The sequence below is a fragment of the Euprymna scolopes genome, chromosome 29, assembly GCF_053919585.1.
Source record: "Euprymna scolopes isolate OS-2025 chromosome 29, ASM5391958v1, whole genome shotgun sequence".
Taxonomy (NCBI): domain Eukaryota; kingdom Metazoa; phylum Mollusca; class Cephalopoda; order Sepiida; family Sepiolidae; genus Euprymna; species Euprymna scolopes.
In genome coordinates, this window is record NC_136510.1 from 78,277,036 (window position 1) to 78,304,907 (window position 27,872).

At 33.9% G+C, this 27,872-nt stretch overlaps 1 protein-coding gene across 2 annotated transcripts in view; it reads left to right on the forward strand.

The window, feature by feature from the left end:
• Window positions 1–20,547, forward strand: part of LOC145252733 (rho GDP-dissociation inhibitor 2-like) — a 170,618-nt gene extending 150,071 nt beyond the window's left edge. For both annotated transcript variants that reach the window (XM_080112598.1, XM_080112597.1), the window contains exons 3-5: window positions 2,876–2,959; window positions 8,717–8,857; window positions 18,940–20,547. In XM_080112598.1, coding sequence (XP_079968724.1) covers window positions 2,876–2,959; window positions 8,717–8,857; window positions 18,940–19,136 — 422 coding nt within the window. In that variant the 3' untranslated portion in view covers window positions 19,137–20,547. The remainder of the gene's footprint in view (window positions 1–2,875; window positions 2,960–8,716; window positions 8,858–18,939) is intronic.
• Window positions 20,548–27,872: the final 7,325 nt, after the last annotated feature.

Consider the following 27,872-nt stretch of genomic DNA (forward strand, 5'->3'; position numbering starts at 1 on the left):
TCTTTTCATGTATGAGTTTTTTTCTTTCTTGTTTCTCCCTAGCTTTGGGGAAGAAGACTGGTAAATACTATTGTTTCTCGTTTTGTGTGTAATAAAGGCATGTGGTTGAAACTTATTGTTTTCTTCCCTTTTCCTTTTTAAGATCCGACACTCGGATATAAAGTGGTTATCTTTCTTGCAATAAGAGCAGAATATTTTCTTTTCTTTTGGAACGGGTGCGGGCGGGACCCTTCGATTATAATTTTTATTAAATACGTTAGGAACACGCGGCTCGGTTAACATTTTCTCTTCTGTATGAAGGTTTGACTGGTTTTTTGTTATTTTATTTCTTTCCCAACACCTGTGGGTTAAATTATATGTATCCGCCATTATAGCTGCCTCCTTAACGGTTTTAATTTCTCTTTCGTCAACTCGCATTTGAATTTCTTGTGGGGCGCATTGTTTAAATTCTTCGATGAGAATAAGTTGGCGTAAGCTATCATAGTCATTATTTACGTTTTTCGCTCTAACCCGTCTATCGAAGAGGTCTTCTTTTTCTCTGGCAAATTCTACATAAGTCTGCCGCTCAAATTTCCTATACTTCCGGAATTTCTGCCTATATGTTTCGGGTACTAACTCGTAAGCATTTAATATGGCGTTTTTTATTGTTTTATAATCCGCGGCATCTTCTAGACTAAGCGCAGAGTAAACCTCGGCGGCTCTTCCCACTAGCACGGTTTGTAATAAGGTTGGCCAGTACGCATACGGCCAATTTAAGTTTGCTGCAATTTTTTCGAAATGAGGGAAATATTTGTCTACTGTTTTTTCACAAATACTAGGCACTAGTCTAACATTTTGTGCTGCGTGAAACGATGAAGCATTAGACTGTTGACTTCCATTTCCCTGTAATTTAAGTCTTTCCAGCTCTATTCTCTCTTGCATTTTTAGTTTTTCCTTCTCTAGTTCTAACTGTATTTGTCTCTCCTGCTGTCTCTCCTGTATTTCTAATTTCTTTAGTTCCAAGGTGAGTTGCGTATTATTTTGTCCGTCTCCCTCGCTTACGGTAGCGGTTTCTAGAAGGTTCTTTCCTATTAATATTTTTTCTACGATACTTTTTATTTCGACCTTTTTCATATTCGGGTCTGTATCTATTTCGAAGAAATTCGCAATTTCTACTAATTCTGCTTTTCGTAGTTTCCTGACTTTTTCGCCCAGGTCGGCTAAACTTAAAAAATTCTCTACAGAAAAAGACATGATAATAGAAGAGCCCACTTAGTACGTCAAATGGTTATTATAATTTAATTTCTCTTTTTTCTAGTACTTTTGCGAGCGAGAGCCCTCCCAAATTATCTGCATAAATCCCTGACACGAGCTCCCAACTGTTACGGGTGCGGTGGCTAATCACAACGCCGTAACACAGTATTTGCTATCGTAAGGAAGAGTAGGGACAAAGGTTTTGAGGGAGAAATAAAAATACAAGAAGCAGGTATTTTATATAAAAATAGGGAATTTATTACAGACACAAAACATACCAAAACAAGATAGACTGACAGAAATATTTATGAAAGTAATATTTAAACAGGACAAAAGGGGATGAACATAATATTAAAATATGAGGGAAAAAAGGGTAACAAGAGGAAGGTAATTATAGTGGGGGAAAACTAGGCAAAGCAATAATCTATTCTCGGAATTTAATATATAATATAATACTCTAGACGTTTGGTCAAATGATAAACAAAAGTACTTTACCATCCGTCGTAGTAGTAGTGATGACCAAGTTGGGTAGTAGGTAGATTCTGGTGATAGTGGGTTGAGGTTAAAGTTCTTACGACGCCATTTGAACCAATCCGCCGGGGAGAAAGGCTGCCTGTGGAAGCTACCAGCTCACTCTTTCTCACTCTCGTTAGGCTGTTACTCCCAGCCTTTTATATTCATAAGGGAGTGTATATCTCTTAGACCTCTTTTTCTTTCCTTTCTTTTCTTCTTCTTCCTAACCTTTCCTAATTCTATTTTTAGGGATGGGACCCAGTCCATTCAAGGTCAAAATTAATACTACGCCTCTTGTTACAATATATATATATATATATATATATATATATATATATATATATATATATATATATATTCATCCATTTGTTACAATTTTATAAGTAATCCCCACTTAAGTCTTCGCTCTTGCGTGACATTTGTTTTACACTTGATAGAAATTCAACGATTGACTCCTGATGAGCTTGTTGATGAAAGGGCCCCTACAGTCTTCTGACCTTATTTAAAGCGCTTATATAATATATATATATATATATATATATATATATATACCCGTTCACATACTTTTTCTTGATAAAGTTAGAACCCAAAATTAGATGGAATCTAGCAATTGCATCGACAACAGACGACGCCAGACCCAAAGTGGGTTTCAATGTACTGCATCTCATCAGTGACGTGCTCCGATATAGGCACAAACCCAGGTCGTCGCACGCATGAAGTGTGCAATACTGATGACTTAACCATATGAGCCACGGCGCAATCTATTGACTATGCTTCGATTTTAATTTTTTATATTTTATCTAGTTCTACATTCTACCATGTGACGAGTCACGCGTCCTATACAACTTGTCTGGGGAGTCTGCTAATTTCAGTTAATGTTTGCATACCAGCAATAACTATCTTAGTTGTAAATATTTATTTATCTTTATATTAAAGATGCATAAAATATAAATGGTGAATCCCAAACAATTGTCCACTTGAAATGTCTATTGCCTGTAAACAAGTCTTATTAATTATGTAACCAAAAGTATTTCCTTTAATCTTTTTCAATGATTTGTATGTTGAAAATTTGAAACCAGAAATGAATCATTTTAAAATGTTGCATTTTTTTTTTTTCTTTATTTTTCAGTTCCCGAGAATAATTCTAGAGTTGTACTAGAAGCATTGAAGCTGAAAATCGATTCCAGGAAAGATGTAGTTGTTAGCTTGCGGGGTGAGTATATTTAAAAAAAAAATTTTTTTTTATTATTAATGGGAATGGGGCTAACATTGTGGACCATTTGAAAAAAATAAATAAAAAAGACCTAGTCTCTTCCTGCATCGGTTAGTTATTTAATTTTTAAATTAATTTAGAAATACATGGCAGATAGCTCAAAAAATTCATTAATCACTTGAACAGATTGAAATTACCCTGTTCTTATTTTTACCATAGAAATAAACATAAATAATAAAATCCCATTTCTTGATGTTCTTATTGACACCTAACACTGTTTAACACTTCTAATCATAAAAAAATAACCAGCTTAAATTCTTATAAATTTCAGGAGCAAAAGCTTTCATTGCTACAAAATAGCCGTTGTTAAAAGCCTACTAAATCTTGCAAAACTAATCTCCTCCACTAAAAAGCATTATTCCTTGAACTAAAAGATATAAAACAAATCCTTATTAATAATGGATTTCTGAATTATTAGTGAACAAATGAAATTAATATTTACAAACTCTAAAAATGCTACATGTAATAATAATTAGCAGAACCTGTGGAAATTCCACAGGGAACTCATTCATATGTAATATGTTAATGTTGGCATTCTGTAGATGTTCAGCATAAATGGCGACGCTCTATTGTAGCTCTTTTGTTAAAACTGCAAAAGTATTTATCTAAGCTAGCAGGGACACCTAGCGTAGTCCAGTCATAAAGTACACTTAAATATGAAAGTTTAATTCTTGCAGATTTCGTATATACTATTATAATGTTCTATTGATTTTATATAAGTTGTGATTTCAAAAATAAAAAAATATATCCATATGACTTGGGTGCATCAGCTTAAACCAAAACTTATGAAGAATTCTTGTTAAAATTATTTATAAAAAATAGATGACTTGAGCGCCATCAACTATAATCGAAACCTAAACCAAAACTTATAAAGAATTCTTGGTAAAATTATTTATTACAAGAAATGAAAGTCCATAACAATTAAACTACAGTCACTCTGATGTAAGCGTGACACACAAAATAAATAACCCGCACGCTATCCTATTAATATATGGATAATAATACATAAAATCATATCTCAAACTCTAGTTGTTTGATTACAATAATGCACATTATATCTTTTAAATAAGGAGAAAAAAGCCATAAAAAATATTGTACACAGATACATATCCCCAATTGATATTAAATCAGACTCATTGTTTACTATAAGAAATTTAAGAACAAAATCTTATAGTAAAAACAAAAATAGCACCTCCCCAACTCTAAAAGTATTAGTAAGAACCAATGTTACCTACAAGTTTAAATGCTGTTTTGGAAAGTTTAACTCCTATAATAATATTAAAGCTGATAGCTGCATTGGTTTTACAACTATTACCCTATCCCACGATGTCACCATGCATCTTGTAAATTCTAGCTCAAGTTATCAACATCTACAAAAACATAACTGATTCCCCTGTCAATTTAAAATAAATTCTAGTTAACGACACAAAAATAATACATTCAAAAACCAATGTTAAAAATACTAAAATCTATTTGCATAAAAACTCAACCACTTATAATCAATAATTTTGCCTATCAAACTAATACTAATATTTTTAAAATAGTTATCGTAATATTTTTATACTATGACGTTAATTCTGACACAGAATTTAGGTTATTAGCACCTATTGGACTCTATGAATGTTCTCCTGGTGTCTGGCTATAAATACTCACTTCGCAGCTGCATTTGAGATTCTCCAGCTTTCTTGTTCATTTGCTTTTTCCACCCAATGATGATTTGACAAAGAATCGAAAACTTTCATGACACAGGTGGAAGTTTTTTTTTTTTTTTTTTTTTTTTTTTTCCACACAAAAGAAAAATCCGAAAGAGAGAAAGATATAATTAGACAGATTATTTTTAACAATGTTTGCTTACACACACACACACACACACACACACCACACACACACACACACAGCATTCACTGTTCTTTGATGTTAATAACTTTTTTTTTTTTTTTTAATACAGAGTAGATACCATTTCTGTTTTGCAAGTTAAATATGGCAAATATTGTTCTGTATTTTTAAAGGTTACCCAAAGACTCGATGTTGCTAAACTTTGATGATCTAATGTCATTTTATATTCGTACATATATTCTCACTTCAATATTCATGCCTCTCTTTTTTTTTTTTTAATAGGTGGAATCCCCCCAAAGATGCATTGCAAAAAAACTGATATTGCTGTATCACGCATTAAATTCAAATTAGAATACACTTCTTGCTTTTCAGCCTAGGGTCAAAGTATAGTGTCTGTTCTGTACAAAGATGGTGCAATATTGTGGCGCTTCCATTTGAACCAGACTATAGTATGAAAGTCTCACAAACTCTTACAAGAATTTTGAAACTAGACCCCCCCTCCAACCAGATATATTCTGAAACCGTAATCAGAGCACTTAGAGTACGTATGCAATTAAACAAAGGAGGTATATTTCTATTTAATCCAAAGTGTCTCTCTCAATCACATATTCCCATACAGTGTTGCTCTCTATACCAGTGCTTTTCAACATTTTCGCTGGAGCGGAAACCCGTGGAAACATTCCACTGGCTCATGGAACCCCTATACAATAATTTACTTTTCTTATGCAAAAAAAAAAACGCATTTAAAAAGTTAAAATGAAATGAAAATGCTCTTATGATTTTTTAATGGGATTCTTTTGGTGTTGACTGCAAAATATGAATATACAAAAGCAAAACTAATAGCGGCAAAACAAATTCATTCTTCAAATGTAATGAGTTTAATTATATAAAATTTAGTTTATATTAAAATAATGTTTAAAAAATAGATTTTAAAATTAAATCTAACATTGTTTATTTGTTCTTTGTTCTAATTTAGAAATTGTGGAACCCCCTGCACTGTACTGGCGGAACCCTGGTTGAAAAGCACTGCTCTATACATTTAGTCCTCTCGCTCACTCGCATCACCGTTTCAATATCAACAGATATACTTATTTCCGTGCCACCACTATTTCCATAGCAGCCTCCAATTATAACCTACTACAACAGATTAAGAACATAACTAACATTAAACTATATTCTTTCTTTATGCTTCTAATCCATATAATGATATGCAAAGGCATTATGTTTGTATGTACGTTACATCTTTATTAAATGTTAGGGTCGCCTGATCGCTAAAGTATATTTTAAAATCTCATATGACTCATTGTGTTAAGCATGAAACTTAACTAAGAATAAAATAAGCTTTATTGGCTTTCGGGCTATGATCCAAATGGATGTTCTGTTCAAGGATTTTGCAATAATATTGTGGGGTCTGCGTGCGCGATGGACGTCTAACTCATACAAAGGTTTTAAAGATACTCCTGTAGTCAAATATACTTTTTTTTTTTTCTTTTTTTTTTTTTACATGGAAGTCACCACTTATCAAGGCCAGGAGACCACTCGAGGATAAGGGTTGTGTGTACTGTAATATCATAGTAATCATTAGTAATGGAGATTTGATGAATTGGATTACTTAAGGGGGTGGTTTATCAGGAATTTGTTTATGTTGGACTTGAAGACAACCAAGTTGTGGGAAACAGGAAAATGGAAGAGAGTTCCACAAGCGTGCAGTTCTAAAGAGTGGGGAAAATTATTGACAGTGGTTTCAGCTGGACGGGTGTTTTTCATGAAAGATTGGCGAGGAGGGACCAGAAATTGGAACTCAGACGAGCACTTGCCATGAAAATAACGATAAAAAAAAGACAGGCTCACAACGTTTCTTCTGTGGGAGAGGTTGCAGGGAAGAGAAAAGGACATCCTTCCACTAAGCTACGAAGTCTATTTTGTACTCTGTCAAGGCAGGGTAAGCTGTTTTTAGCAGCTCTTGACAAGATGTGGCAGCAGTACTCCATCCTTGGATGTACCTGGCTTTTATATAGATAGAGAATTGCATCAGCAGTGAGATATCTACTGGAGCAGTAGAAGGATCTCACCATTTTTTCAGCAACCTTGGCAACGGATTTAATGTATGTGTTCCATTTTAGATCAGGAGTAAAGGTCAATTCCAGAAGCTTGTCAAAACATGGAGCCTCCCCAAGACGAGAGCCATCCATTTCAATTGATGGCAGATGGCAATTAGAGCATTGATGTAAAGATAGGAGCTTGGTTTTAGATGCACTAAAAGTAACCAGCCACCTCTTCCCCCATTGTACCACACGCTCAAGATCAGAGTAAAGAAAATCAGAGAACTTTGTCATTTACGGCTTTTGATGTGCTACCATAAATGGTAGTGTCCTCAGCATAAATGTCAACAAATGATTTAAGTATGTGTTTTAGGAGATTATTGATGTAGGTCAGGAAGAGAGTTGCGCCCAGGATGGACCTCTGAGGGACTCCAGCATTAATACTGTGGCCTTCTGATTTCTGCCCATCAACCACTACTCTTATGAGCCTATCAGAAAGAAATGATTTAATAATTGAGAAAACATTTCCAGTTATACTGTGGCTGGAAATCTTGTGAAGTAGGCCTTTATGCCATACCCTATCAAAGGCCTTTGATATGTCAAGAGCAATTGCCCTAGAAAGGAAGCCTTTGTCAAGAGATTCACTAATCCTATGAGATATAACCGTTAGCACATCTGCGGTAGATCAGAACGGAAACCATATTGTGTCACTAAGGTTATTTCTTGTGAGTTAGTTGACTACTACTTTATTTAATATGTATTCCAGCAACTTACTCATGACGCACAGGAAACTTATTGGTCTGTACTGAGAGTGAGATGACCTATCACCTGAATTTTTAAATACAAGGTATATGGATGAGATTTTCCAGGGTGTTGGGAAGCAATTCTCCTTAAGACAACGCTTAAACAGTTTTGTAAGTATGGGGGCAAGTTCTAGTTAAAGCTTTTTCAGCACTATAATTGGAATGCCTCCGTCAGGGCCAGTTGCTTTACTGGAATCAAGGTTCTTGATTAGCTTGGTGACATCGCGCACAGATATTTGTATGTCGCATAGCATGGAGGAAATACAGGGGGTTGATGGCCTTGGTCGCATTGGGTAGAATTAGCTGCAAAGTTCTTGGCAAATAGTTCGGCTTTGTCTGATACTGACGAGATGGCCTCGATCCATTGATGATGGTTGGGATAGAATGCACGTTTCTGTTCAGAATCCTGTTTGCTATTTGCCAAAACTGGTGGGAACCAAGCCGCTGCTCAGCTACTTTGGATTTAACGGACTGAGCATATAACTCTTGCATTTTTTATTACTCTTTTACAGTGGTTGCTGGTAGTCCTGAAAGCAGCTTTAGTCTCAGTACATCTATTACGTTGGTAGCTATGGAAAAAATGATTTCTGTGCGCGATGGCAGCAGCATATTCTGGGGAGAACCATGGCTGGCTGTTGGGTTTTTTGCTGGAATTTTTCGGATGGTATGAATCAGTCTATACCTACAATTAACCATTCTGTCGGGTCTGATAATATAGAGGGCACAAACTTTTTAAACATGGAATGCAGAGGTAGATCAGATATAAATGTACAGAAGCTATCCCAGTCAGTCATAGAGTATTGATATACTGTATGGTGGAGAGGTAACCAGGGTACCTAGATAAGTATGTTTTAGTTTGAACAAAGGTGATACAAGAATATTGTTGCGTCTGCATTCTGGCTGGACGTTCATAAGATGGAAATAGTTGTAAATGTGGCATGAATATGCAATAGGTAGAGGTATTTCCACAGTTTACGCTTGTAATAAACAAATATGTATTTTACTTTTCTTTTCAGGTGACCTCAGTAAAATTAGCAAAACTCCATTCATCATCAAAGAAGGGTGCAAATATCGTATGGAGATCGAGTTCTATGTCCAGCGAGAAATTGTGTCTGGCCTTAAGTATCAACAGTCCATCTACAGGAAAAACATTAGAGGTCAGTTTTGATATTTTTAGAAGTTTTTATAAACATGTCTAGTGATTAGCTAGAATCCAAGGCCATCTCTGAGAAAGGCCTAAAAATTTGAGGTCTTTTACAAGAAGCTTTCCAATACCTTTTTAGAAAATTCCATTCCTTAGAGATGATTTTAACCAATCATATTTATTTTGGCTGAGATTCTGTATCATCTTGTATAAAGTTTTGGTCATTTTTTAGAATTACACTTATTTAAAAACAAAATAATACAAAAAAATCTTAATGTATGTGCAAGTCATGGAACGAGGAGGTCATATTCCAAAAATCATTTGAATTGATCAAGTAGTTTTTTAACTAAGAAAATAAAAATGTACGATTTTTTTGGTTATTTTAATACTAAATGTATTCATTATAACACAGATTTTAATTTCGAACTGAGTTCTCCCCCTCTTTTTTACGCTGGATCAAAAAACTGTGCTGACCTAAAATCTTATGTCTAGCTTAGTCATGATTTGATTTTCTTGGTTAAGAAAAATGACTACTTGATCAATTTATGTGACTTTTTGAATATGATAATTTTGTTTTGTTTTGTGACAAACATGTACATGAAAGATTTTTCTGTATTTTTCTGTGATAAGTTTAATTCTGAATAAGCACCTTTTTTTGTTTATTTTCCGTTTTTATTCGTTAGTCACAATTTCTTTAAACATAAACACATTTCAAAATTTCAGAGATGAACTACTTTTAGAAATAGAGAAAAATGCTTTCATAGGAAATAAATTCCTAACAAATAAAGTGGGTGCCATTACTGGGAACCAAAACCTAGAAATCTTCACTCTACTGTTTATTTGGATTTTGCTATAAATAGAGCTTAAAACATTACCTTAAAATAATTACAGTAGAATCCCAGGATACGATGGGCCTAGAATGGTCTGCATGTACTGCCCTTGTTGACCCATATTTCCGCCAGAGGTCGTTAATGGCGTTATCTCTCAAACAAGATGGCGTCTGGCTTTTTCTTCGATTAAACGTCCGATAATATTTGATTTTCTTAAATAATTAAAAAAAAAAAACTACTTGATCGACTTACGTGATTTTTGGAATATGATATTTTCATGCAGTGACAAGTACGTACACTATAAAGATTTTTCCCAGATTTTTATTGTAAAAAAGATTACTTGTGGACTATTTATAGACTTGCACCGAAAGGTACCTAAATTATACTTCTTTTTTATGATAATTTCTTGTGATATGTATATTTTATTTATGCTTGCCTATGCGTTGAACAGAAGAGACCAACATTTAATATAAGAACAAGGGAGATAACTCTTCCTGCTTATTCTTCATATTAACATGCTTTTAAACTATTTGATTAATTTGATAATTTTTTATAATTATGTTTTTTTTATATAACCTGATTTCAGGGTAATTGGGAGCTTGACTTAAAAAAATAAATAAAAAATACAGTAACCTAATTTTTTTATTAACACTTAACCAATACAGATATTACCATGTCCGGTACACAGTGTACATTTTTTTTTTCTTCTTTAATCAATTTTCACCCTAAACAAGGCACAGTGCCACTTTGAAGTAGGGGGCTACTATTGGGGACATAATTTGCAGGGGCATTATGAAGGGAGATGAGTAGCAAGATGTATGTTCACATTACACTTGAACAGTTGGGAAAGCAGAATCCCGGAAGGGAGTTCCAAAGACTTGCAGTTCTAGGGAAGAAACTATTGGAGTAAAAGGCTTTCTTATACCTAGGGATCTCTACTGTAAAGGGGTGGGACTTAGTTGCTTGTCGGGGATAATCATGTTGAAGTACAAGTGCTTGTGGTTCGTCAGAGCATTCACCATTAAAGTACTTGTAGAACAGGCAGAGGGATGCAACATTTCGTTGATGAGACAGAGGCTGAAGCCTAGATGACAGTTCAGGGCCTATCAGGTTTGCGACTCTCTTTTGAACCCTGTCCAGGAGTGAAAGACAAGCAGCAGATGCACCAGCCCAAATGTGACAACAGTACTCCATACATAAGCGAATGGTGGCCTTTTAGAGGTATAGGATACTTTCAGGCATAAGTAATTTTCTAGCACAGTAGAGAGAGCTCACCTTTGCAGCAGCCTTGGCAATGCTCTCAATGTATCTATTCCAGTTCATGTTCCCTGTAAACATTAGGCTGAGGAGTTTAAAGAAGTACTTTCAGGTAATGTTTTCTATGCTATTGCTATTGGTTGTAGAGAAGGTTTCTTGTAGTTATTGAAGGAAACAAGCTTAGTCTTAGCAGCATTGAATGTGACCATCCATTTTTGTCCCCATTCCACTACAGATTGGAGGTCATCATCTAGTGTTTCTGCCATGTCCTTAGATATGTGTTCATTTGTTTTCCCCTAATGCCTGCTATAGAGAGTGGTATTATTGGCAAATATACCCATCTCCGAAACAATTTTATCAGGGAGGTCATTTATGAATATCAGGAATAATAAAAGTCCAATGATAGACCCCTGAGGTACTCCTGCATTTATATCATATTGTTTAGATGTACGACCGTCGAAGGCAACTTGGATTTTTCTCTTGCTTAAGAAGGATTTAATTACATTATGTATTCTACCAGTGATACCGTATGATCTAATTTTCCTTAGAAGACCATCATGCCATACCCTGTCAAAAGCCATAGATATATCAAGGGCTACCGCTCTACCACCCCTGTTTTGTCCAGTGAACGGTATATACGTTCAGAGACTACAGTTAAGATATTTGCTGTTGAACGGGCTTGCCTAAATCCATATTGTTTGTTGGTCAGGAGTTTAGCAGCTGTTAGGTGCTGGACTATGGCTTGATTTACTAAGGACTCCAATATTTTGGCAAAAAGCAGGAGGTTAATGGGATGATAATTTAGTGGGTCAGTTCTTTCACCAGTATTCTTGAAGACTGGTACCACAGAAGCGGTTTTTCAGCAGTCGGGAAAGCAAGATTCATTAAGGAATTTATTGTAAAGTTTGGAGAGAACTGGAGCAACCTCAGCAGAGCATTTTTTTTAATAGCACAGCTGGGATGAGATCTGGTCCACATGCTTTTGAGGTGTCTAGGATTTTTATGATACCATGTACCTGAGAGGGGGATGATTTTTCAAATCGTCTAGTGTGGCGTCTGTCCGCAAAGGAAAGTTGGGGAGGGGGTGATGTGTCGGGTCCAGTGTGGAGTTTGAGGCAAATCGACTAGCAAACAGATTAGCCTTGTCGGTTGCCGTGCAAATAACCTCATGATTGTTTGATAGTGGGGGAATCGCTGACTGCCCATTCTTATATATCTGTCAATAGCTTAAACTGTAAGGAACGTGGCTGGAGCATTAAATTTTTTGGTTTCAATTCTATCTGATGGCACCCAAGTCTTTTTTTTCATACAACCTTTTGAAATCACTGATATATATTAGGTACAATATAATATTCAATAGAGAATAGGCTCTATAATAATAAATATGGAATTTGCATGAATTTAAGGGTATTTTACAACCGGGCAAGGTCGGGGGCCTTCAACCAGTTTCCTTTTATTATGACTTCTGTGATTATTTCGCAGTGGTTTTAACAAATCTGAAAGAAACAAAAAAAAATTACATCTCCCCCAATGGAAAATAAAAAGGTAAATTAGGACGAATATAAAAAAATGGCAACAAAAATTCTGAGTAGGAAAACCCAAATAAATCTATAGAATATTTTTCTAAAACATTACTAGACATTGCACATGAATGTATACCTAAAAGTAGCAGAAACAACAAACCACAAAGACCCTAGTTTGATGATGAATGCCAGAAAGCAATTTACCATCATAAAGCTGCTTTACGAAAAATCAACTCCCAACCACCAAAGCAAAAAGAGCAATAGCTTGTAAAGTTATCAGAGAAGCAAAGAGGATATCATAGAAGGATTAAATAAATAAAATTAACTCAAACACAAACCCCCAAACAAGTGTGGAACATAGTAAGGAAAATTACAGGCAAAAACTTATCCCCTTTAAATTATCTCTTATGAGACATTAAAATAAGAGACAAAAAATATAGCCAATCTTCTCGCCGAAACTTTTCGAAACAATTCCTCCAGTAAAAATTAGCCAGTCCTTCCAAAAGACAAAACAAGATGCAGAAAAAAAGATAAACAAATTAAATTTCAACTCGAACAAAGAAGAATACAACTATCCTTTTACTAAAAATGAATTCCTAAAAGCCATAAATGAAGCACATAATACAGTTACTGGTGCGAATGAGGTACATCATGTGTTTGTGAAACAATTTTTTCCCAAATCAATAACTCATCTTTTTAAACATGCTCAACAAAATATGGTTCAAGGGAAAACCTGCTATTGTGATCCCCATCTCTGAGCCAGGGAAAGACAGTTCAGATCCACAAAATTTCAGACCAGTTTCATTGACAAGTTGTCTTTGTAAGAATGATAAACAATTGAACTGGTATCTGGAAACCAACGCTTAATTGCCAACATATAAAGTGGTTTTAGAAACAAGAGGAACAATGGACAAGATAGTTCAATTGGAAACCTTTATTAAAGAAGCTTTCATTAAAAACAAACATGCAATAGCTATCTTTTTTGATTTAGAAAAGGCTTATGATAAAACATGACAGGGTATAATAAAAACACCTATGTAATCTTGGATTAAAGGGCAGACTACCCATCCTGATAAAAGATTTTCTATCTGATAGAAGTTTTAAAGTAAGAATCGAACCAACCCTATGAGACACAAAAATACAGGAAGGAGTCCCACAAGAATGTATTTTATCAGTTAAGCTCTTCAATATAAAAATCAATAATATTGTAAATTGTCTTTAAAAAAAAAAAAAAAAAAAAAAAAAGATAAATGGCTCCTTATATGTGGATGACCTTGTAATCTCCCAAAGATAAAAAAAAAAAAAAAAAATTCATACCTCAGAACGCCAAATACAAATGTGCATAAACAAACTAACACAATGGACCACAGAAAATGGCTTTAAATTTTCAACAACCAAAATTAAATTTGTCCATTTCTGTAAGCATAGGAAAATACACAATGACCTTACTCTCTACCTAAAAGGAACAAAAATCGAAATAGCTGAACAACATAAATTTTTGGGACTTATTTTTTGTGACAAAAAACTCTCCTTCATCCCTCACTTAAAATATTTAAAACAAAAATGTTTCAAAACTCTACAACTATTAAGGGTTATAGCAAATACTGAAATTGCTCATCACTCTGAAAATTATATAGAACCCTGATAAGAGCCAAACTAGACTACGGAAGCTTTATATATAGTTTAACCAGAAAAGGTGATCTTGCTCTCACTCTGGACCCCATCAATCCCACAGAATTAAGACTTGCCTTGAGGACATTCAAAAGCTCTCTGATAGAAAGCTTATATACTGAAGCCCATGAACTCTTACTAAAATTATGACATTAAAAATTACAAATATTATCTAAAATTCAAATCCCACCCCAAAAAGTCTGCCTATCAATGCACTTTCAATCCCTATTACACACATCTATTCAAAATAAAAAGAAAATGCAATTAAACCCTTTGGGAGAAACCACTTACAGACAGCTCAATAGATCAAACCAGCATTCATGGGAAAAATTTTACAGAACTACCACCCTGGTTGTTAAATCAACCTAAAGTCATACTAGACCTGACAATATTTACTAAATCCCAATATTCACTCCTCAGACTATAAAGAAAAACTAAACAATATTCTCGATTCTTACCCAAATTGAACACATTTACACAGATGGTTCTAAAGATCAAAACAAAGTGGGATGTGCCGCTATTTCAGAAAACGCTATTCAGCAGAAAAGATTACCAAATAACTCCTCAATCTATAGTGCAGAAATTACAGCCATAAACTTGGTTCTGGATATTATCACCAACCAAAACTCGAAGAAATTAATATTTGTAGACTCATTATCAGTACTTGAATCATTAAGATAATAAAAAATTAAACAATCCCTTACTAATCAAACTTTTACAAAGGATCCATTCTATCATATAACACAAAACTTTCTTCTGTTGGATTCTTAGTCATTATGGTTTCCGCAGAAATGAAAACGGTTATGGCACCCAAAAATTCCCTAAAACTCCAAATAAGCGACATAAAGGTCCCATACACAAACTACAAACCTTCAATAAACAATTTTATTACAAAGAAATGACAAGAAAACTGGAACAATTGCCAAAACAACAAACTCTTCCAAATTATGCCTCTACTTAAAAAAAAAAAAAAAAAAAAAAAAAAAAACTACTAGATCCCAGAAAATAATGTAAAGAAGTAGTCTTATAACGTATCCGGATAGGACACACATAGATAACTCACTCCTACATACTAAAAAGTGAACAACCTCCCAAATGTATACCATGTCACAAACCTTATACAGTGAAACCCTTATTATTTGACTTCTATGACATCACAAATCGTTCAACACTACTAAAAGGCTACAAACTTAAAAAAAAAAAAAACTCTTTGAAAAAGAAAACTCTAAAACCTTTCTAAACTTCTCAAAAAGAGCAAATCTTTACCATAAAATATAAATCCCATCAAATAATAAACTATATTAAAAACATTACTTGAATATATGCAGCGAAAATCAAATCTAAAAAAAAAAAAAAAAAAAAAAAAAAAAATTTTTTTTTTTTTTTCTGCAAAAGTTAGGCATAAAAGGTATTAAGTAAGGATTGGATCTTCAACCCCCAAAAGTCTGTCACGTAGTAGTATTAACCATTATACCAGTTCTAATATAAATTGAATATAACAATTTTCCTCTACAAAACATCCAAACTAAACACCACATGTAAATATTTGGAGATATAAAGAAGACGAAGCGTAAAAACTCTTATCAAAATGACTGGACTCTGCATTAAATAACCCGAAAAGTGTTGATATACCATAAAACAAAGTAACCAAACCTTTTACTATGAAACAGTGTGCAAATGAGGCTACTAAATAGTTCAAGGCAGCAATTGAAGCACATTTTCCCCACACGGAAATGTTATAGCAAACCCCATTCTCTCAAATGGCCACTTTTAGTTGTGCAGCTGCCATTGCATAAAGGCAGCATACATTCTGCAGATTTATCTGACATAAGTCCAGTACAAATCAAAAGTTTATAGAAGCTAGAAATAATTGTAAGAGTGAAATCGGTGCAGCGAAGAGAAGACATACTGAAAACTCATGAAGTCGCAGAAATTAGGAACTCATGATTTCTAGAAAATTTGTAACAGTTTAGTAAATAATGGGCAATCAACAATTTTTCCCACTATCTAACAACCATGAGTTTGTTTGCACAGCAACCGAGAAGGCTAACTTCCAACTCCACTTTAGATCCAACAGACCACTCCCTCCCAAATTTCCCTTTGCAGACAGAAACCGCATTTGATCTAAAAATCACCCCTTCTCATAGTCATGATATTATAAATCCTTGAAGACGTGTGGCCTGAATCTCATATCTGCTATATTATTAAAAATATACTATATTAGGGTTGGCTCAGTTCTTTCTAAACTTAACAAATGCCTTACTGAATCTAGCTTCCCTGATTGCTGGAAAATTGCTTGTGTGGTACCAGTTTGCGAGAATTTTGGAGAAAGAACTGACCCATTCAATTATTGCCCCCATTAACCTCCTTCCTTTCTCTCTCAAAATCTGGGTCCTTAATCAATCAAGCACTAGTTCACCACCTCATAAATAAACTTTCTGCCGACAGTATGGATTTAGGCAAGCTCATTCCACTGCAGATATCTAACAGTAATCTCTAAATGCGTATAACACATACTGGATCAAATCAGATGGGGTGAGCTAGGGCAATAGCCTTAGATATATCTAAGGCCTTTGACATGCTCTTACACAAAGGTCTTCTCACAAAAAGTAAATCCTACAGTATTATCTGAACACTTAATATAATCAAACCCTTAAACAGAAAAATTTGGGTTGTCCTATATGGGTGTACAGCAAAACAATATGATATAAAATGCAGATATGCCACAGGGGTTGATCCTTGAACCAGCCACCAGCCCAGATGTGGCAACCATATTCCATGCTTGGGCAATCTTATATTATTGCCACATCTGGGCTGGTATATCTGCCACTAGTCTCTTACTCTTAGACACTATCCAGAAAGAGTCTCCAATCTAATAAGTGCTGCACTATCAACCAAACCCCAACCCCTGTCTCATCACTGAAATGCTGCATCCCTGTGCCTGTTTTAGAATATTTTAATGTTCTGATGAACTTGAAACACTTTTATCCCCCTCAGCATAAATACTCCCTGACAAGCAGCAAAATCCCACCCTACACTGTAAAGATTCCTACATGCAGGAAAGCCTTCCCTTGAATTGCCAGACTGAAATTCCCTCCTGATTTTCTGCTTCTCTGACTGTACTAACATACAAAAGTTCAATGTGACCTTGCTGCTCAACTCCCTACATGTTGTCCTTGTAGATTCAGTTCCAAATAGTAGCCCTTACATCCAAGTGGCACTGTGCCTTGTTTGGAGTGAGAAAAAAAAAAAAAAAAAAAAAAAAAAAAAAAAAAAAAAAAAAAAAAAAAGTAAATGTTTTAATTGAATATTACTAACAAATCATACGTTTAAAAAATGTTCTTGATTGTAATTTATTTCTGAATTTTTGAGATGAGGATTGATTATTCGTATTATTTGGATTATTTTTACTACTATTCTCACCTTGAGTATTTTTTTTTTTTTTTTTTTTTCACAAAAAAATTAGTGGATAAAGTTCTTGGTAAAATGGAATTGTAAAAGTTACATTCTTCTGGAGGTTAAAGGTTCAATCTTCAGTGTGAACACGACTCAAAATACATTTGTGAATTAGAACTTTTACCCAGTCATAGCTGACAAAACAAAAGCACACTGTCCCCATGGATTAAATAAAGGGTTGTGTTCAAAATTCTGTGCAAATTCCCAATGTCTACGAAAGATTAACAAGATATTTGTTTACATTACATTTAAACTTCTGCATATCGGATAGCTAGGGCAGCAGGAAGAGAATTCCAAAGTCTAGCTGTTCGAGGGAAGAAACTATTAGAATAGAAAGCTTTCTGGCATTTAGGGACATCAACAGTGAAGGGGTGAGATCTTATTGCTAAGCGGGTGTGTTGGGGATATGTACGTCGAGGGGGTACAAGTGAAACGAGTTCATCAGAACACATTCCATTAAAATATTTGTAAAACAGACACAGTGATGCAACATTGCGGCGATGGGACAGGGGCTGGAGCTTAGTTTATAAAGTGGGACCGATTAGATTGACAAGTCTTTTTTGCACTTTATCTAAGAGGGAGAGACTAGTGGTAGATGCACGAGCCCAGATGTCGTAACAATACTCCATGCATAGGTGAATAAAGATTTCAACGTTCGACAATATACATCTGATAGTTGGAGATTACATTGACAGAAACATGAAAATGACACTGACGATGATAACAGTAGTCCGAAGAATCCAAATATGAATTATAATTAAGGTTCATACATGGTTGACGTCCGTCATGGACCTTATTTATGAGGTTGTCAGGCTTGCTATGTGTTTGTTTACAGATTTTTTTTTTTTTTTTTTTTAATAGTTAAGAAGTGAGCGATATTAAATGTTATTTTTGTTCTTATTCGGAATTTAAAATACTGAATTAAAAAAAAATTTTTTTAATTTTCTTAAATCTTTGTACTTGTCACGGAATGAAAATATCACATTCTAAAAATCATGTAAATTAATCCAAAATTTTTTTTTTTTTTTAATAATTTTTAACGATTTTATAGTATAATTGTAGCCATTTTAAGACCCATTTTAAAATCTTGGTAATTCAAATTAAGTTATCTCCTTTTATTAAATATGGCAGATCAAGACACACCTTTCTTGCTTCATCATAAAATTTGTTTGTATTGGTTAAGAAAAAAATATTACTTGATCAGTTTGATTTTTGGAACATGACATTTTTATTCCATGACATGTATGTACATCAAATATTTTTTTGTACTTTTGTTTCATAATTAGGTTGAATTCTGAATGTGCACCGTTATTTCTTTTGCGTACACTTGAGGTAAAATTTTGTAATTTCACTTTCAGTGGATAAAGGCAGCTACATGGTTGGCAGTTATGCTCCCTCCAAAGACCTCATATCTTACAAGACACCAGTTGAGGATGCACCCAGCGGCATGTTGGCCCGGGGTTCATACATGGTGAACAGCAAATTTGTGGATGATGATAATCACGAGTACCTCAAGTGGGAATGGGCTTTTGAAATAAAGAAAACCTGGGATTAATATTTACCAAAAGTCAACAACTATTTTCTTCAAATTAACACCTTGTTGTCAAAGGAAAAAAGAAACAAACTAACATTCAAAAAGAATTTAAAAAAAAAAAAAAAAAAAAAAAAGACCAAACGAAATTTAAAAAATAAGTTAACAAAAACAAAAGATGGGAATTTAAATCATTGAAAAAAAAAAAAAATCTGCTTCAAAAAGATTTTTATTTGCTGCATGGTACGAAAGCTGGAACTCTGAATGGGTTAAAATCTCCCACCATCCAATTTTTTTTATATTGTCCCTCATTTTTTTTTTTTTTTTTTTTTAAATATATTTTTTTATCTCCCTCCTCCTACTATTTCTCTCCTTTTCCTCCTTTCTTGCGTGAAGTAAATAAGATTTTTTTCTTCATTTTATCATGAAAAAATAAAAAACATTTGTTTACTGATTATTTTACAAAAGTAATGAAACAATTATGGACTTATAAAAATTCTGCTTTACTTTTTTTTATTTTCTCAATACATTTTTACTTTTATGCGCCTTAATTGCTAACATGCAACTTAATTATTATTATTTTTTTTCTTTTTCACAAAATATATAGAATATTTACACAGAAAATAATTACCCCCATTTATGTGTGTGTGTGTATATAAATATACATATATTACATTTAAAAGGGCATTTGTTTATATGGGATCGGCCTTGTGTTACCTTCAAATTTGTTTTATAAATATTCTTACATTCTATAACGACTTTTTTGTTAAGTTGAGTATCTAAACTAAAAAAAACATAAGGAAAGTTAATTCTTACGAAAAAGTTATTCCCTTTAGTTAAGATGTTTAACAATATCTCCTTATTAGCAAACTCCCGAACTAGATTAAGCCCTATATGATTTTTGTAGTGAATTACATGTTTGTTGCCAATGGTATACCAAATGAAAATTGGCTAGTCAGAATCAAAGTTTGATTTGGCAGCTTAAATGCTGTTTAAGTCCAACTTTAAACATCCAGCCGACATAATTTTATACATTGGAAAATAGAATATTAGTTAACCGCATCTTAATACTGATGGGGATAGAAGGGGGGTCTGCTCTTGATTTAAAAACAAAAAGTTGAATAGTTTTCTCTTTTTTATTGTATTTATATTTGTTTTTCTCTCCCCAGTTTACAGCTGGTGCTGGGGTGGGGGTCATATATACAAAACGTGGCTATTCATTATGGGGGAGGGAGTAGAGGTTCTTCCTCGTTATCATTTCACTAATCATGTGACAAAAAACATGGTATTATATTCGATGAGTTACACATTTTTTTTTTATTTTCATTTTTTTTTTTTTTCTAGATACAATTGGAAAAAAAAAAATTGTAACTTTGACGAAATAAAAAAACAAAACAACAAAAAAAAAACGGCATGTTGCATCCACTTTCTTTTACTTCTGTTTTTTTGTTTCATATTTACAAACAAAGTTGTCTGTCCGTCTTCATACATACCTTGTGTCAATGCTTGATTTCCAAGCAACATTTGTGCAAATGTTTTGGCCTGATTTTAAATGATTAAAATAAGTTTTTTTTTTTTTTTTTTTTTTTTTTTTTTAACTGTTATAGTAATCTTTGTATAATATATATTTCTTTTGGATAGTTCTTAGATTAGTCAAAGATATTCAAGTTATGTGTGTGTATAAAATTACAAAGAGAATATGATCTTTATATTAGAACCTACCAAGATAGATAGTTCACTATACTAGATAGAACAATAAAAATAAAAAAAAGCAGAAAAATTGACGATGGTAATAAGAACGAAATAAATTACAATGTTTTAATCCATCAAAAATTCCAACAAGGAATCTTTTTTTTTTTTTTTTTTTTTACGTGTCCCAGCATATTATAAACACCCCAACCTCCCCCATGGCTTTCAGAATAACGACCATCCAAAAGAGCAAATAGTTAATAAAACATGCTAAAAAAACACTTTTAAAAAGAGTTAAAAACATTTAATTTGAAAAGGAAACACTAAATAAGTGGATAGTCCTTAATCCGCAGAGTTTCAAAGAAATACTTTCCTTCTCATCAGAGGGTAGAATTTAGCAAAATGTGTGTGTGTGTATATATATATATATATATATAAATTTCAACTATGTAGACTAAATATCCAGAGAAGAGTTCGGTAGAGGTTTTTACACACGCATACACACACTGATAGTCATATATTCGAACACGGTGTTTGAATATATGGTAAAGTGGCAGTTTTAGTCATTTAGAACTGCTTTAAAAGCTTCACCACTCGCTCATTTTTTGACCAACTTTCAAACAATTTTTACAGTTTATAGATCATCTTCTCAGCTATATTGGAAAAAAAAAATATTTCAATTTTCGTCAGTAAAACAAGTTATGATGAATTTTCTGGTGTTCAAAATCGTAAAAATATGTAAGGAGGTGTCGCAAAAAGTAACTCATGAAACAGACAAAATGAAAGCCTGAAAGGGAGGTAATTGGAAGTATTTCATTGAAAGCAGATGACTGCTGTACATTATTACGTAGGTGTTTATGGGGGCAAAAAAATAAGACTGAAATTGAACAAAGAACAAGTGAATTTATTGGAAACCTGGAAAAATCATAGTTTACAATAGAAAAATGAGAGTATAAAAAGTAATATGGTTAAGCTAAAATATGGAAAAGTAAAGGACTAGTTGTTAAGACTGGAAAAGAAAAGGACAAGATATTCTAGGAAAAAAATATAAATTATAACTTAAAATATTGCTGTATTGAGATTTTTTTCCAGTTTCAACAACTAATCCTTGTCTTTTCAATGTTTAAGCTTAACTATAATACTTTTCATGCTCACATTTTTCTATTGTAATACATATATGACTTTATCAGAGTGTGTGTGTGTGTGTGTGCAAAATCTCTTCTCTGAATATTTGGTCTACAGTTGAAAGTTGATATATAAAGTATTTCGATTTAGTTGTTAGCCAGCAAAAATTGCTGCTAAGGGATCAAAATTGAAAAAAAAAAAAAAAAAAAAAAAAAAAAAAATTGACCATGGCCTGGTGTAAGTCTATGTTTCAGTTTCAAGTCTATGATTTGCCCTGTATTTTAAAATTCCACAAGATTGCCAGCACGAAATGGCTAGAAATGTCCTCTCAATTATTAAATCCTATCTCTGATAGTTGTAAGAGTAGTCGTGGCTAGGCAGAAATCAGAAACTCATAGTATCAACACTGGCATCCCTCAGGGTTCCATCCTGGTCCCAACTCTCTTCCTGATCTGCATCAATATTCTCCCAAATCACATTCGTAGACATTAATGCAACACTTAATGCATTTATGGCAACACTTCAAAGGCCAGCAATAACGAAGATCTTTCTGATTTTCTCTCTTCTGATCTTGAGCATGTGGTGCAATGGGGAAAAAGGTGGCTGATTAATTTTAATGCATCTAAACTCAAGCTTCTCTCTTTTCGTCACCCATGCTCTGACTCCCATCAGGCCTCAATTGAAATGAATGGCTTTCATCTTGGGGAAGCACCATGTCTTGACAAGCTTCTGAGACTGACCTTCACTCCTGATCTGAAATGGAACACATACATCAAATCTGTTGCCAAGATTGCTGGAAAAATGCTTGGATCATTCTGTCGCTCGGGTAGGTATCTCATTGCCGTTGCAATCCTCTATCTGTATGAGAGCCAGGTACATTCTGAAATAGAATATTGTTGCCACATCTGAGCAGGAGCTGTTTGATGCACCTATCCTGCCTCGATAGAGCTCAAAATTTTTTAAAACCTAGTAGGTAATGCCCTTTTTTCTTCTCTGCAAGTTCTTTCCCACAGAAGAGACATTGTGGGCCGGTCTCTTCTCTATCATTATTTTCATGGTAAATGCTCGTCTGAGCTCAAATCTATGCCTCCCTCCCCCATACACACACACACTAAATTTAAAAAAAAATAATTTCCCCCACTCGTATCTGTACCTAAATCTAAATACAGATTCCATGAACAAAGCTTATTTTTTAGAACTGCCTGGCTGTGGAACACTGTTCTGCTGGCCTGCTTTCTGACTGACTACAATATGGCAGCCTTCAAGTCCAATATAAACAATTTCTTGTTGAGCTGTCTCCTTAATGAAATTCTACCCAATTTCCACCGCTAACGATTACTACACTACCACCTTAATTTATTAACCTTATCCTCGAGTGGCCTTCAGCCTTAATAATTAGTGGCACCTTTAGCTCTGTAATCATAAATACAAAATCTGCATGAATTAAAATACAATATTTAAGCATAATTTACGACCAGGCGGCCTGCAAGTAATATATATTTACATAAACATAAAGTGATAATGTGTATGAGAACACTTCTCAACCTATATACTTAACAAATTTTTGGTCTACAGATTTAAAATTTGGAATATAAGGTATTCAGACATATGGAAAACTTTTTAATCAGTTTCATCCAGAAAGAAAGGGTGCTAAAGGGTCAAAATTTGTACATGCAGGTCATTAGATTTTTATCTGTTTGTCAAGTGTTTTCTGACCTGTGCATGTACGAATTGTTCACATTGTTAATAAGTAGATTTGGAAACATTTTAAAGATCCTGTCAAGCTGGCCTAATGGTTATCGTATTTAACTCGCTGTCTTTAGGTTTTGATTTTGATCTCGGCCTTTCTTTCTTTTTGTTTTTTTACATATAAGAAATGGACTGAAAAAAAAAACGATATTCACATGCACATGTCTCAGTTTCTATTTGAATTAAAATATAATAGTTATGCGTATTTTATGAGTAGGCAACGCCAGACGGCCTGCTAGTATATATATGATTTCCACTTAATACTTAGATGAAATGATTGTCTATATAAAATAATTCAAAGTATTTTAAATTTTAAAAAAAAAAAACAAAAAAAAAAGCAAACCAAGTGAACTGACACATATAAAAAGTCGTATATTCTTTCCATTTTTACTAGCAAGGTTTAGCTCGGTGGTACAATGTTGGACTCCAGACTCTTCGAGTTTATGTTTCAAATCTCATTAGTTCCAGCCATGCTGAACATGTCTGTGGATAATTATATTTTTACAATATATATGCTCCCATAGAGAACACTTATTCCCAGCTCGCATTTAGGTTGAATGCTTCTCCGTAGATGTAGTTGAACATATTCAAAGTATCACAAATGAAATGATGTCTGTGTAAAAATAATTATAGATAATTATTTTCATATGCACAGACACTAGTGTTTCACGCTCACAGTCATCAGTGTAGGAGATGATCAACACTGGTCGAAAGATTCAAACCCTGCAATGAAGTCATCTTTGACTCCATTAGCAAGGAACATATCCCAGAACCACCATTCACTGCCACAAAATCAAGGGAAATTTTAACATTAATGAAACTTCATGTTTAATACGGACGATATTATAGTGATCAAGCAACAGGAAGTCACAATCTTGCAAACAAGGCCAACTGACCTACTTCAGTACTCAACTTAAAGAATTTTATTCCTTAAGGGGACAACAATAATTACATATATATTAGAAGACTGCCCAGTTCTAAGATATGCTTAAATATATTTTAATTCATGCAGATTACGTATTTGTTAGTATAAGGACAATTCTCTTCTGATTATTATATTGAACCTCATATTAGTGAGATCAAAATTAAAATATATATGACTTGGGTGCCAGCAGCTAGAATCGAAACCAACACATACAACTCTCCATCCTCATTTCTTAGCCTCTGAGCCATGCCCATATGCGTATATATATATATATATATATATATATATATATATATATATATATATATTATAAAGAAGTGAACCATCGTGTAAATTACATCAACTAAAATAAGATGGAAAACGGGGTGAGGAAAAAAAAAAATGGGGCAAGTTATATGTAACAAATGTACAATTCAATAAAATAAATAAGTCGATTAAAAACAAGATCGTTAAAATACACCCGAAGCGCTTTTCGTTCAGACTAACATCTTGTTTTTAATCGACTTATTTATTTTATTGAATTGTACATGTGTTACATATAACTTGCCCCATTTTTTTTTTCCTCACCCCGTTTTCCATCTTATTTTAGTTGATTGAATTTACACGATGGTTCACTTCTTTATAATTATTCTAAAATTTTGCCAATCGAATAAAGTTTATATATATATGAGTAGGTAGTAGTTTGCTTGAAGCATTGTTGGTAAAGGGGGATATATGGAAGTTTTAAAAGCCAAAAACAATGCGAAGAAAGACTGGAATCATGAAAGTAAAGAAAAACAAACAAAAGTAGACGAGTATGTTTGAGTAGAGAAATGTCTAGCTGTTTACTCGTCTACCTTCCCTCACCTCAATGTATAATTATTTTATAACCAAGTTGCTGGTTTGTCTGGTGTATATAAAGTCCGTTGGTGGTATGGAACTTCGATTAATTTTGGGAGAGAAGGAACCTCCCCTTTTCAAAATAGAAAACAAAAGTATATTCAAGATGGTGGAAGAGAATGGGACAGAACTGCAGAAAAACATCAGGATCGCAGAAAGGTGTAATTAGTTTAGCCGTAAGGAGTTGGGAGTAATTTTATTTTACTTATATTATTTTTTTTTTTTTTTTTATATTTCTGTTATAAGCATGTATATATTTTTTTATCTAATATAATATAATTTACTATTATTATTATTGTTATTATGCAGACAAGGGTTTTCATTCTTTGCAATAATAGTATCGCAGTGAAAATACATGTGACCTATTGTGTGAGGCGGGAGAAGATGACTGTGTTAGACCTTATTTTATCTCTTTTTATTATTATTATTATTATTATAGATATATATGACCTTGTAAAACGCTGGCATCATGAATTCAAACATGGCCGGAAGTCTGTAGTAACAGCTCCCAGGCATCTGTCCGTCAAGTTGAGGCTGCCATTTTGGAAGATCGGCACATTACTATTCGCCAAATAGCCCAAGATGTTAAGATTAGTACAGGGTCTGTGGAAATTATCATTCATGACTATTTGCATATGCATAAGGTGTCTGCCAGATGGATTCCCAGGTTGCTCACACCATTCCAGAAGCAAGAACGCGTCGAGTGCTCGAGGATGAATTTGGAGATGTGCGAAGATGAGTCAGTTTTTCAAAAGATTGATTACACAGGATGAAACCTTGGTCCATCACTATGATCCAGAGACCAAAGCCCAGTCAATGCAGTGGAAGCACTTGGACTCACCACCTCAAAGAAGGCAAGGGTGCAGCACTCCGCTGGCAAGGTCATGTTCACAGTCTTCTGGGACCAGGACGAAGTAGTGATGACAGATTTCCTGGCAAATATTACCACAATAACAGGAGCCTATGATGCTTCACTTTTGAGGAAATTAAGGGAAGCTATCAAAATCAAGAGGCGGGGCAAGATCAGTAAAGATACCCTCCTCCTGCAGGACAATGCACTGGTTCACAACTTGTATGTTGCCAGATCAGAAGCACAGGCGTGTGGTTATGAAGTCCTACCCCATCCTCCCTACTTTCATGACCTTGCACTCTCTGACTTTCACCTCTTCCCAGCCATGAAGTTGTTTTTGAAAGGAAAGCGTTTCCCAGATGATGCAGCCTTGATTTCTGAAGCCACGTCGTGGTTGGAGGACGAACCTGGGGTGTTCTACAAAAACGGTCTCCAGAGCTGCATCAAATGATGGGAGAAATGCATAACTCTGGATGCTTTCTATGTAGAGAAAAAGTAATAACTGTGCCAAGTTTCGTTGCTCTACTGCTATGGGAAGTGGGTCAGGGGCATTACTTATTGCACGCCCCTCGTATATCCATCAATATATAGTTCTGTGACTTCATTTTCCACTCCTATTGTTTTCATATATATATATATATATATATATATATATATATATATATATCTGTCATTCTTTTTCTAAAAGATGTAATTGCCTGATCGAAGACAAGATTCAAGCAAGGGCGGACAGTCCACAATGACTAGCAGGTTGTCCGGTCATAATATATGCATAAATATTATATTTTAATTCATACAGAAACTCAGGCATGTGCATACGAGTATTGTATTTTCTAAACAGTTCACTTTTTGTAAATAAAAAAATACTCAAGCTGAGATCAAAACCAAAACCTAAAGACGATAAGTCAAGTACGATAACCATTAGACCAGCTTGACACGATCTTTAAAGTGTTTTCAAATCTACTTATTCTTAACATAAGGAATCTGTAGTGTGAATGATTCGCGCATGCACATTCGTGAAATAGTTAGCAAACAGATAAAATTGATGACCCCCCTCCCCCACATAGCAATTTTTAAATTTTGACTCCTTAGCACTCCTTTTTTTCAGGATGAAAATCCATTAAAAAGTTTGCCATATGTCTGAGTACTCTATATACCAAATTTCAAGTCGATAGATTAAAATTTGTTGAGCATATAGGTTGAGAAGTGTCCTCTCACTTACACATTCTCACTTATATATATTGTGCATTTAGGTGATATTCATTTAATTGAACATTGTTTAAAATAACAATCTCTGCTTAATTATATACATCTTTTTTCAATTTTCCTCATGATTTAAAAAAAAAAAAAAAAAAAAATTTGTGTTTAAAAAAAACAAAAAAAAAAAACAATGTATGTTCTATATGCATTATGATCGTTTCAGATTCTTCGCTGACTCATTTTCAGGCCAAAAATCAGATGAAGAAAAAATCTGGCAGAAAAGTTAGTAGCAATGTGCATGTGAAGTCTTGTTGTATTAGAATACCCGTCCCAGGATAGGTAA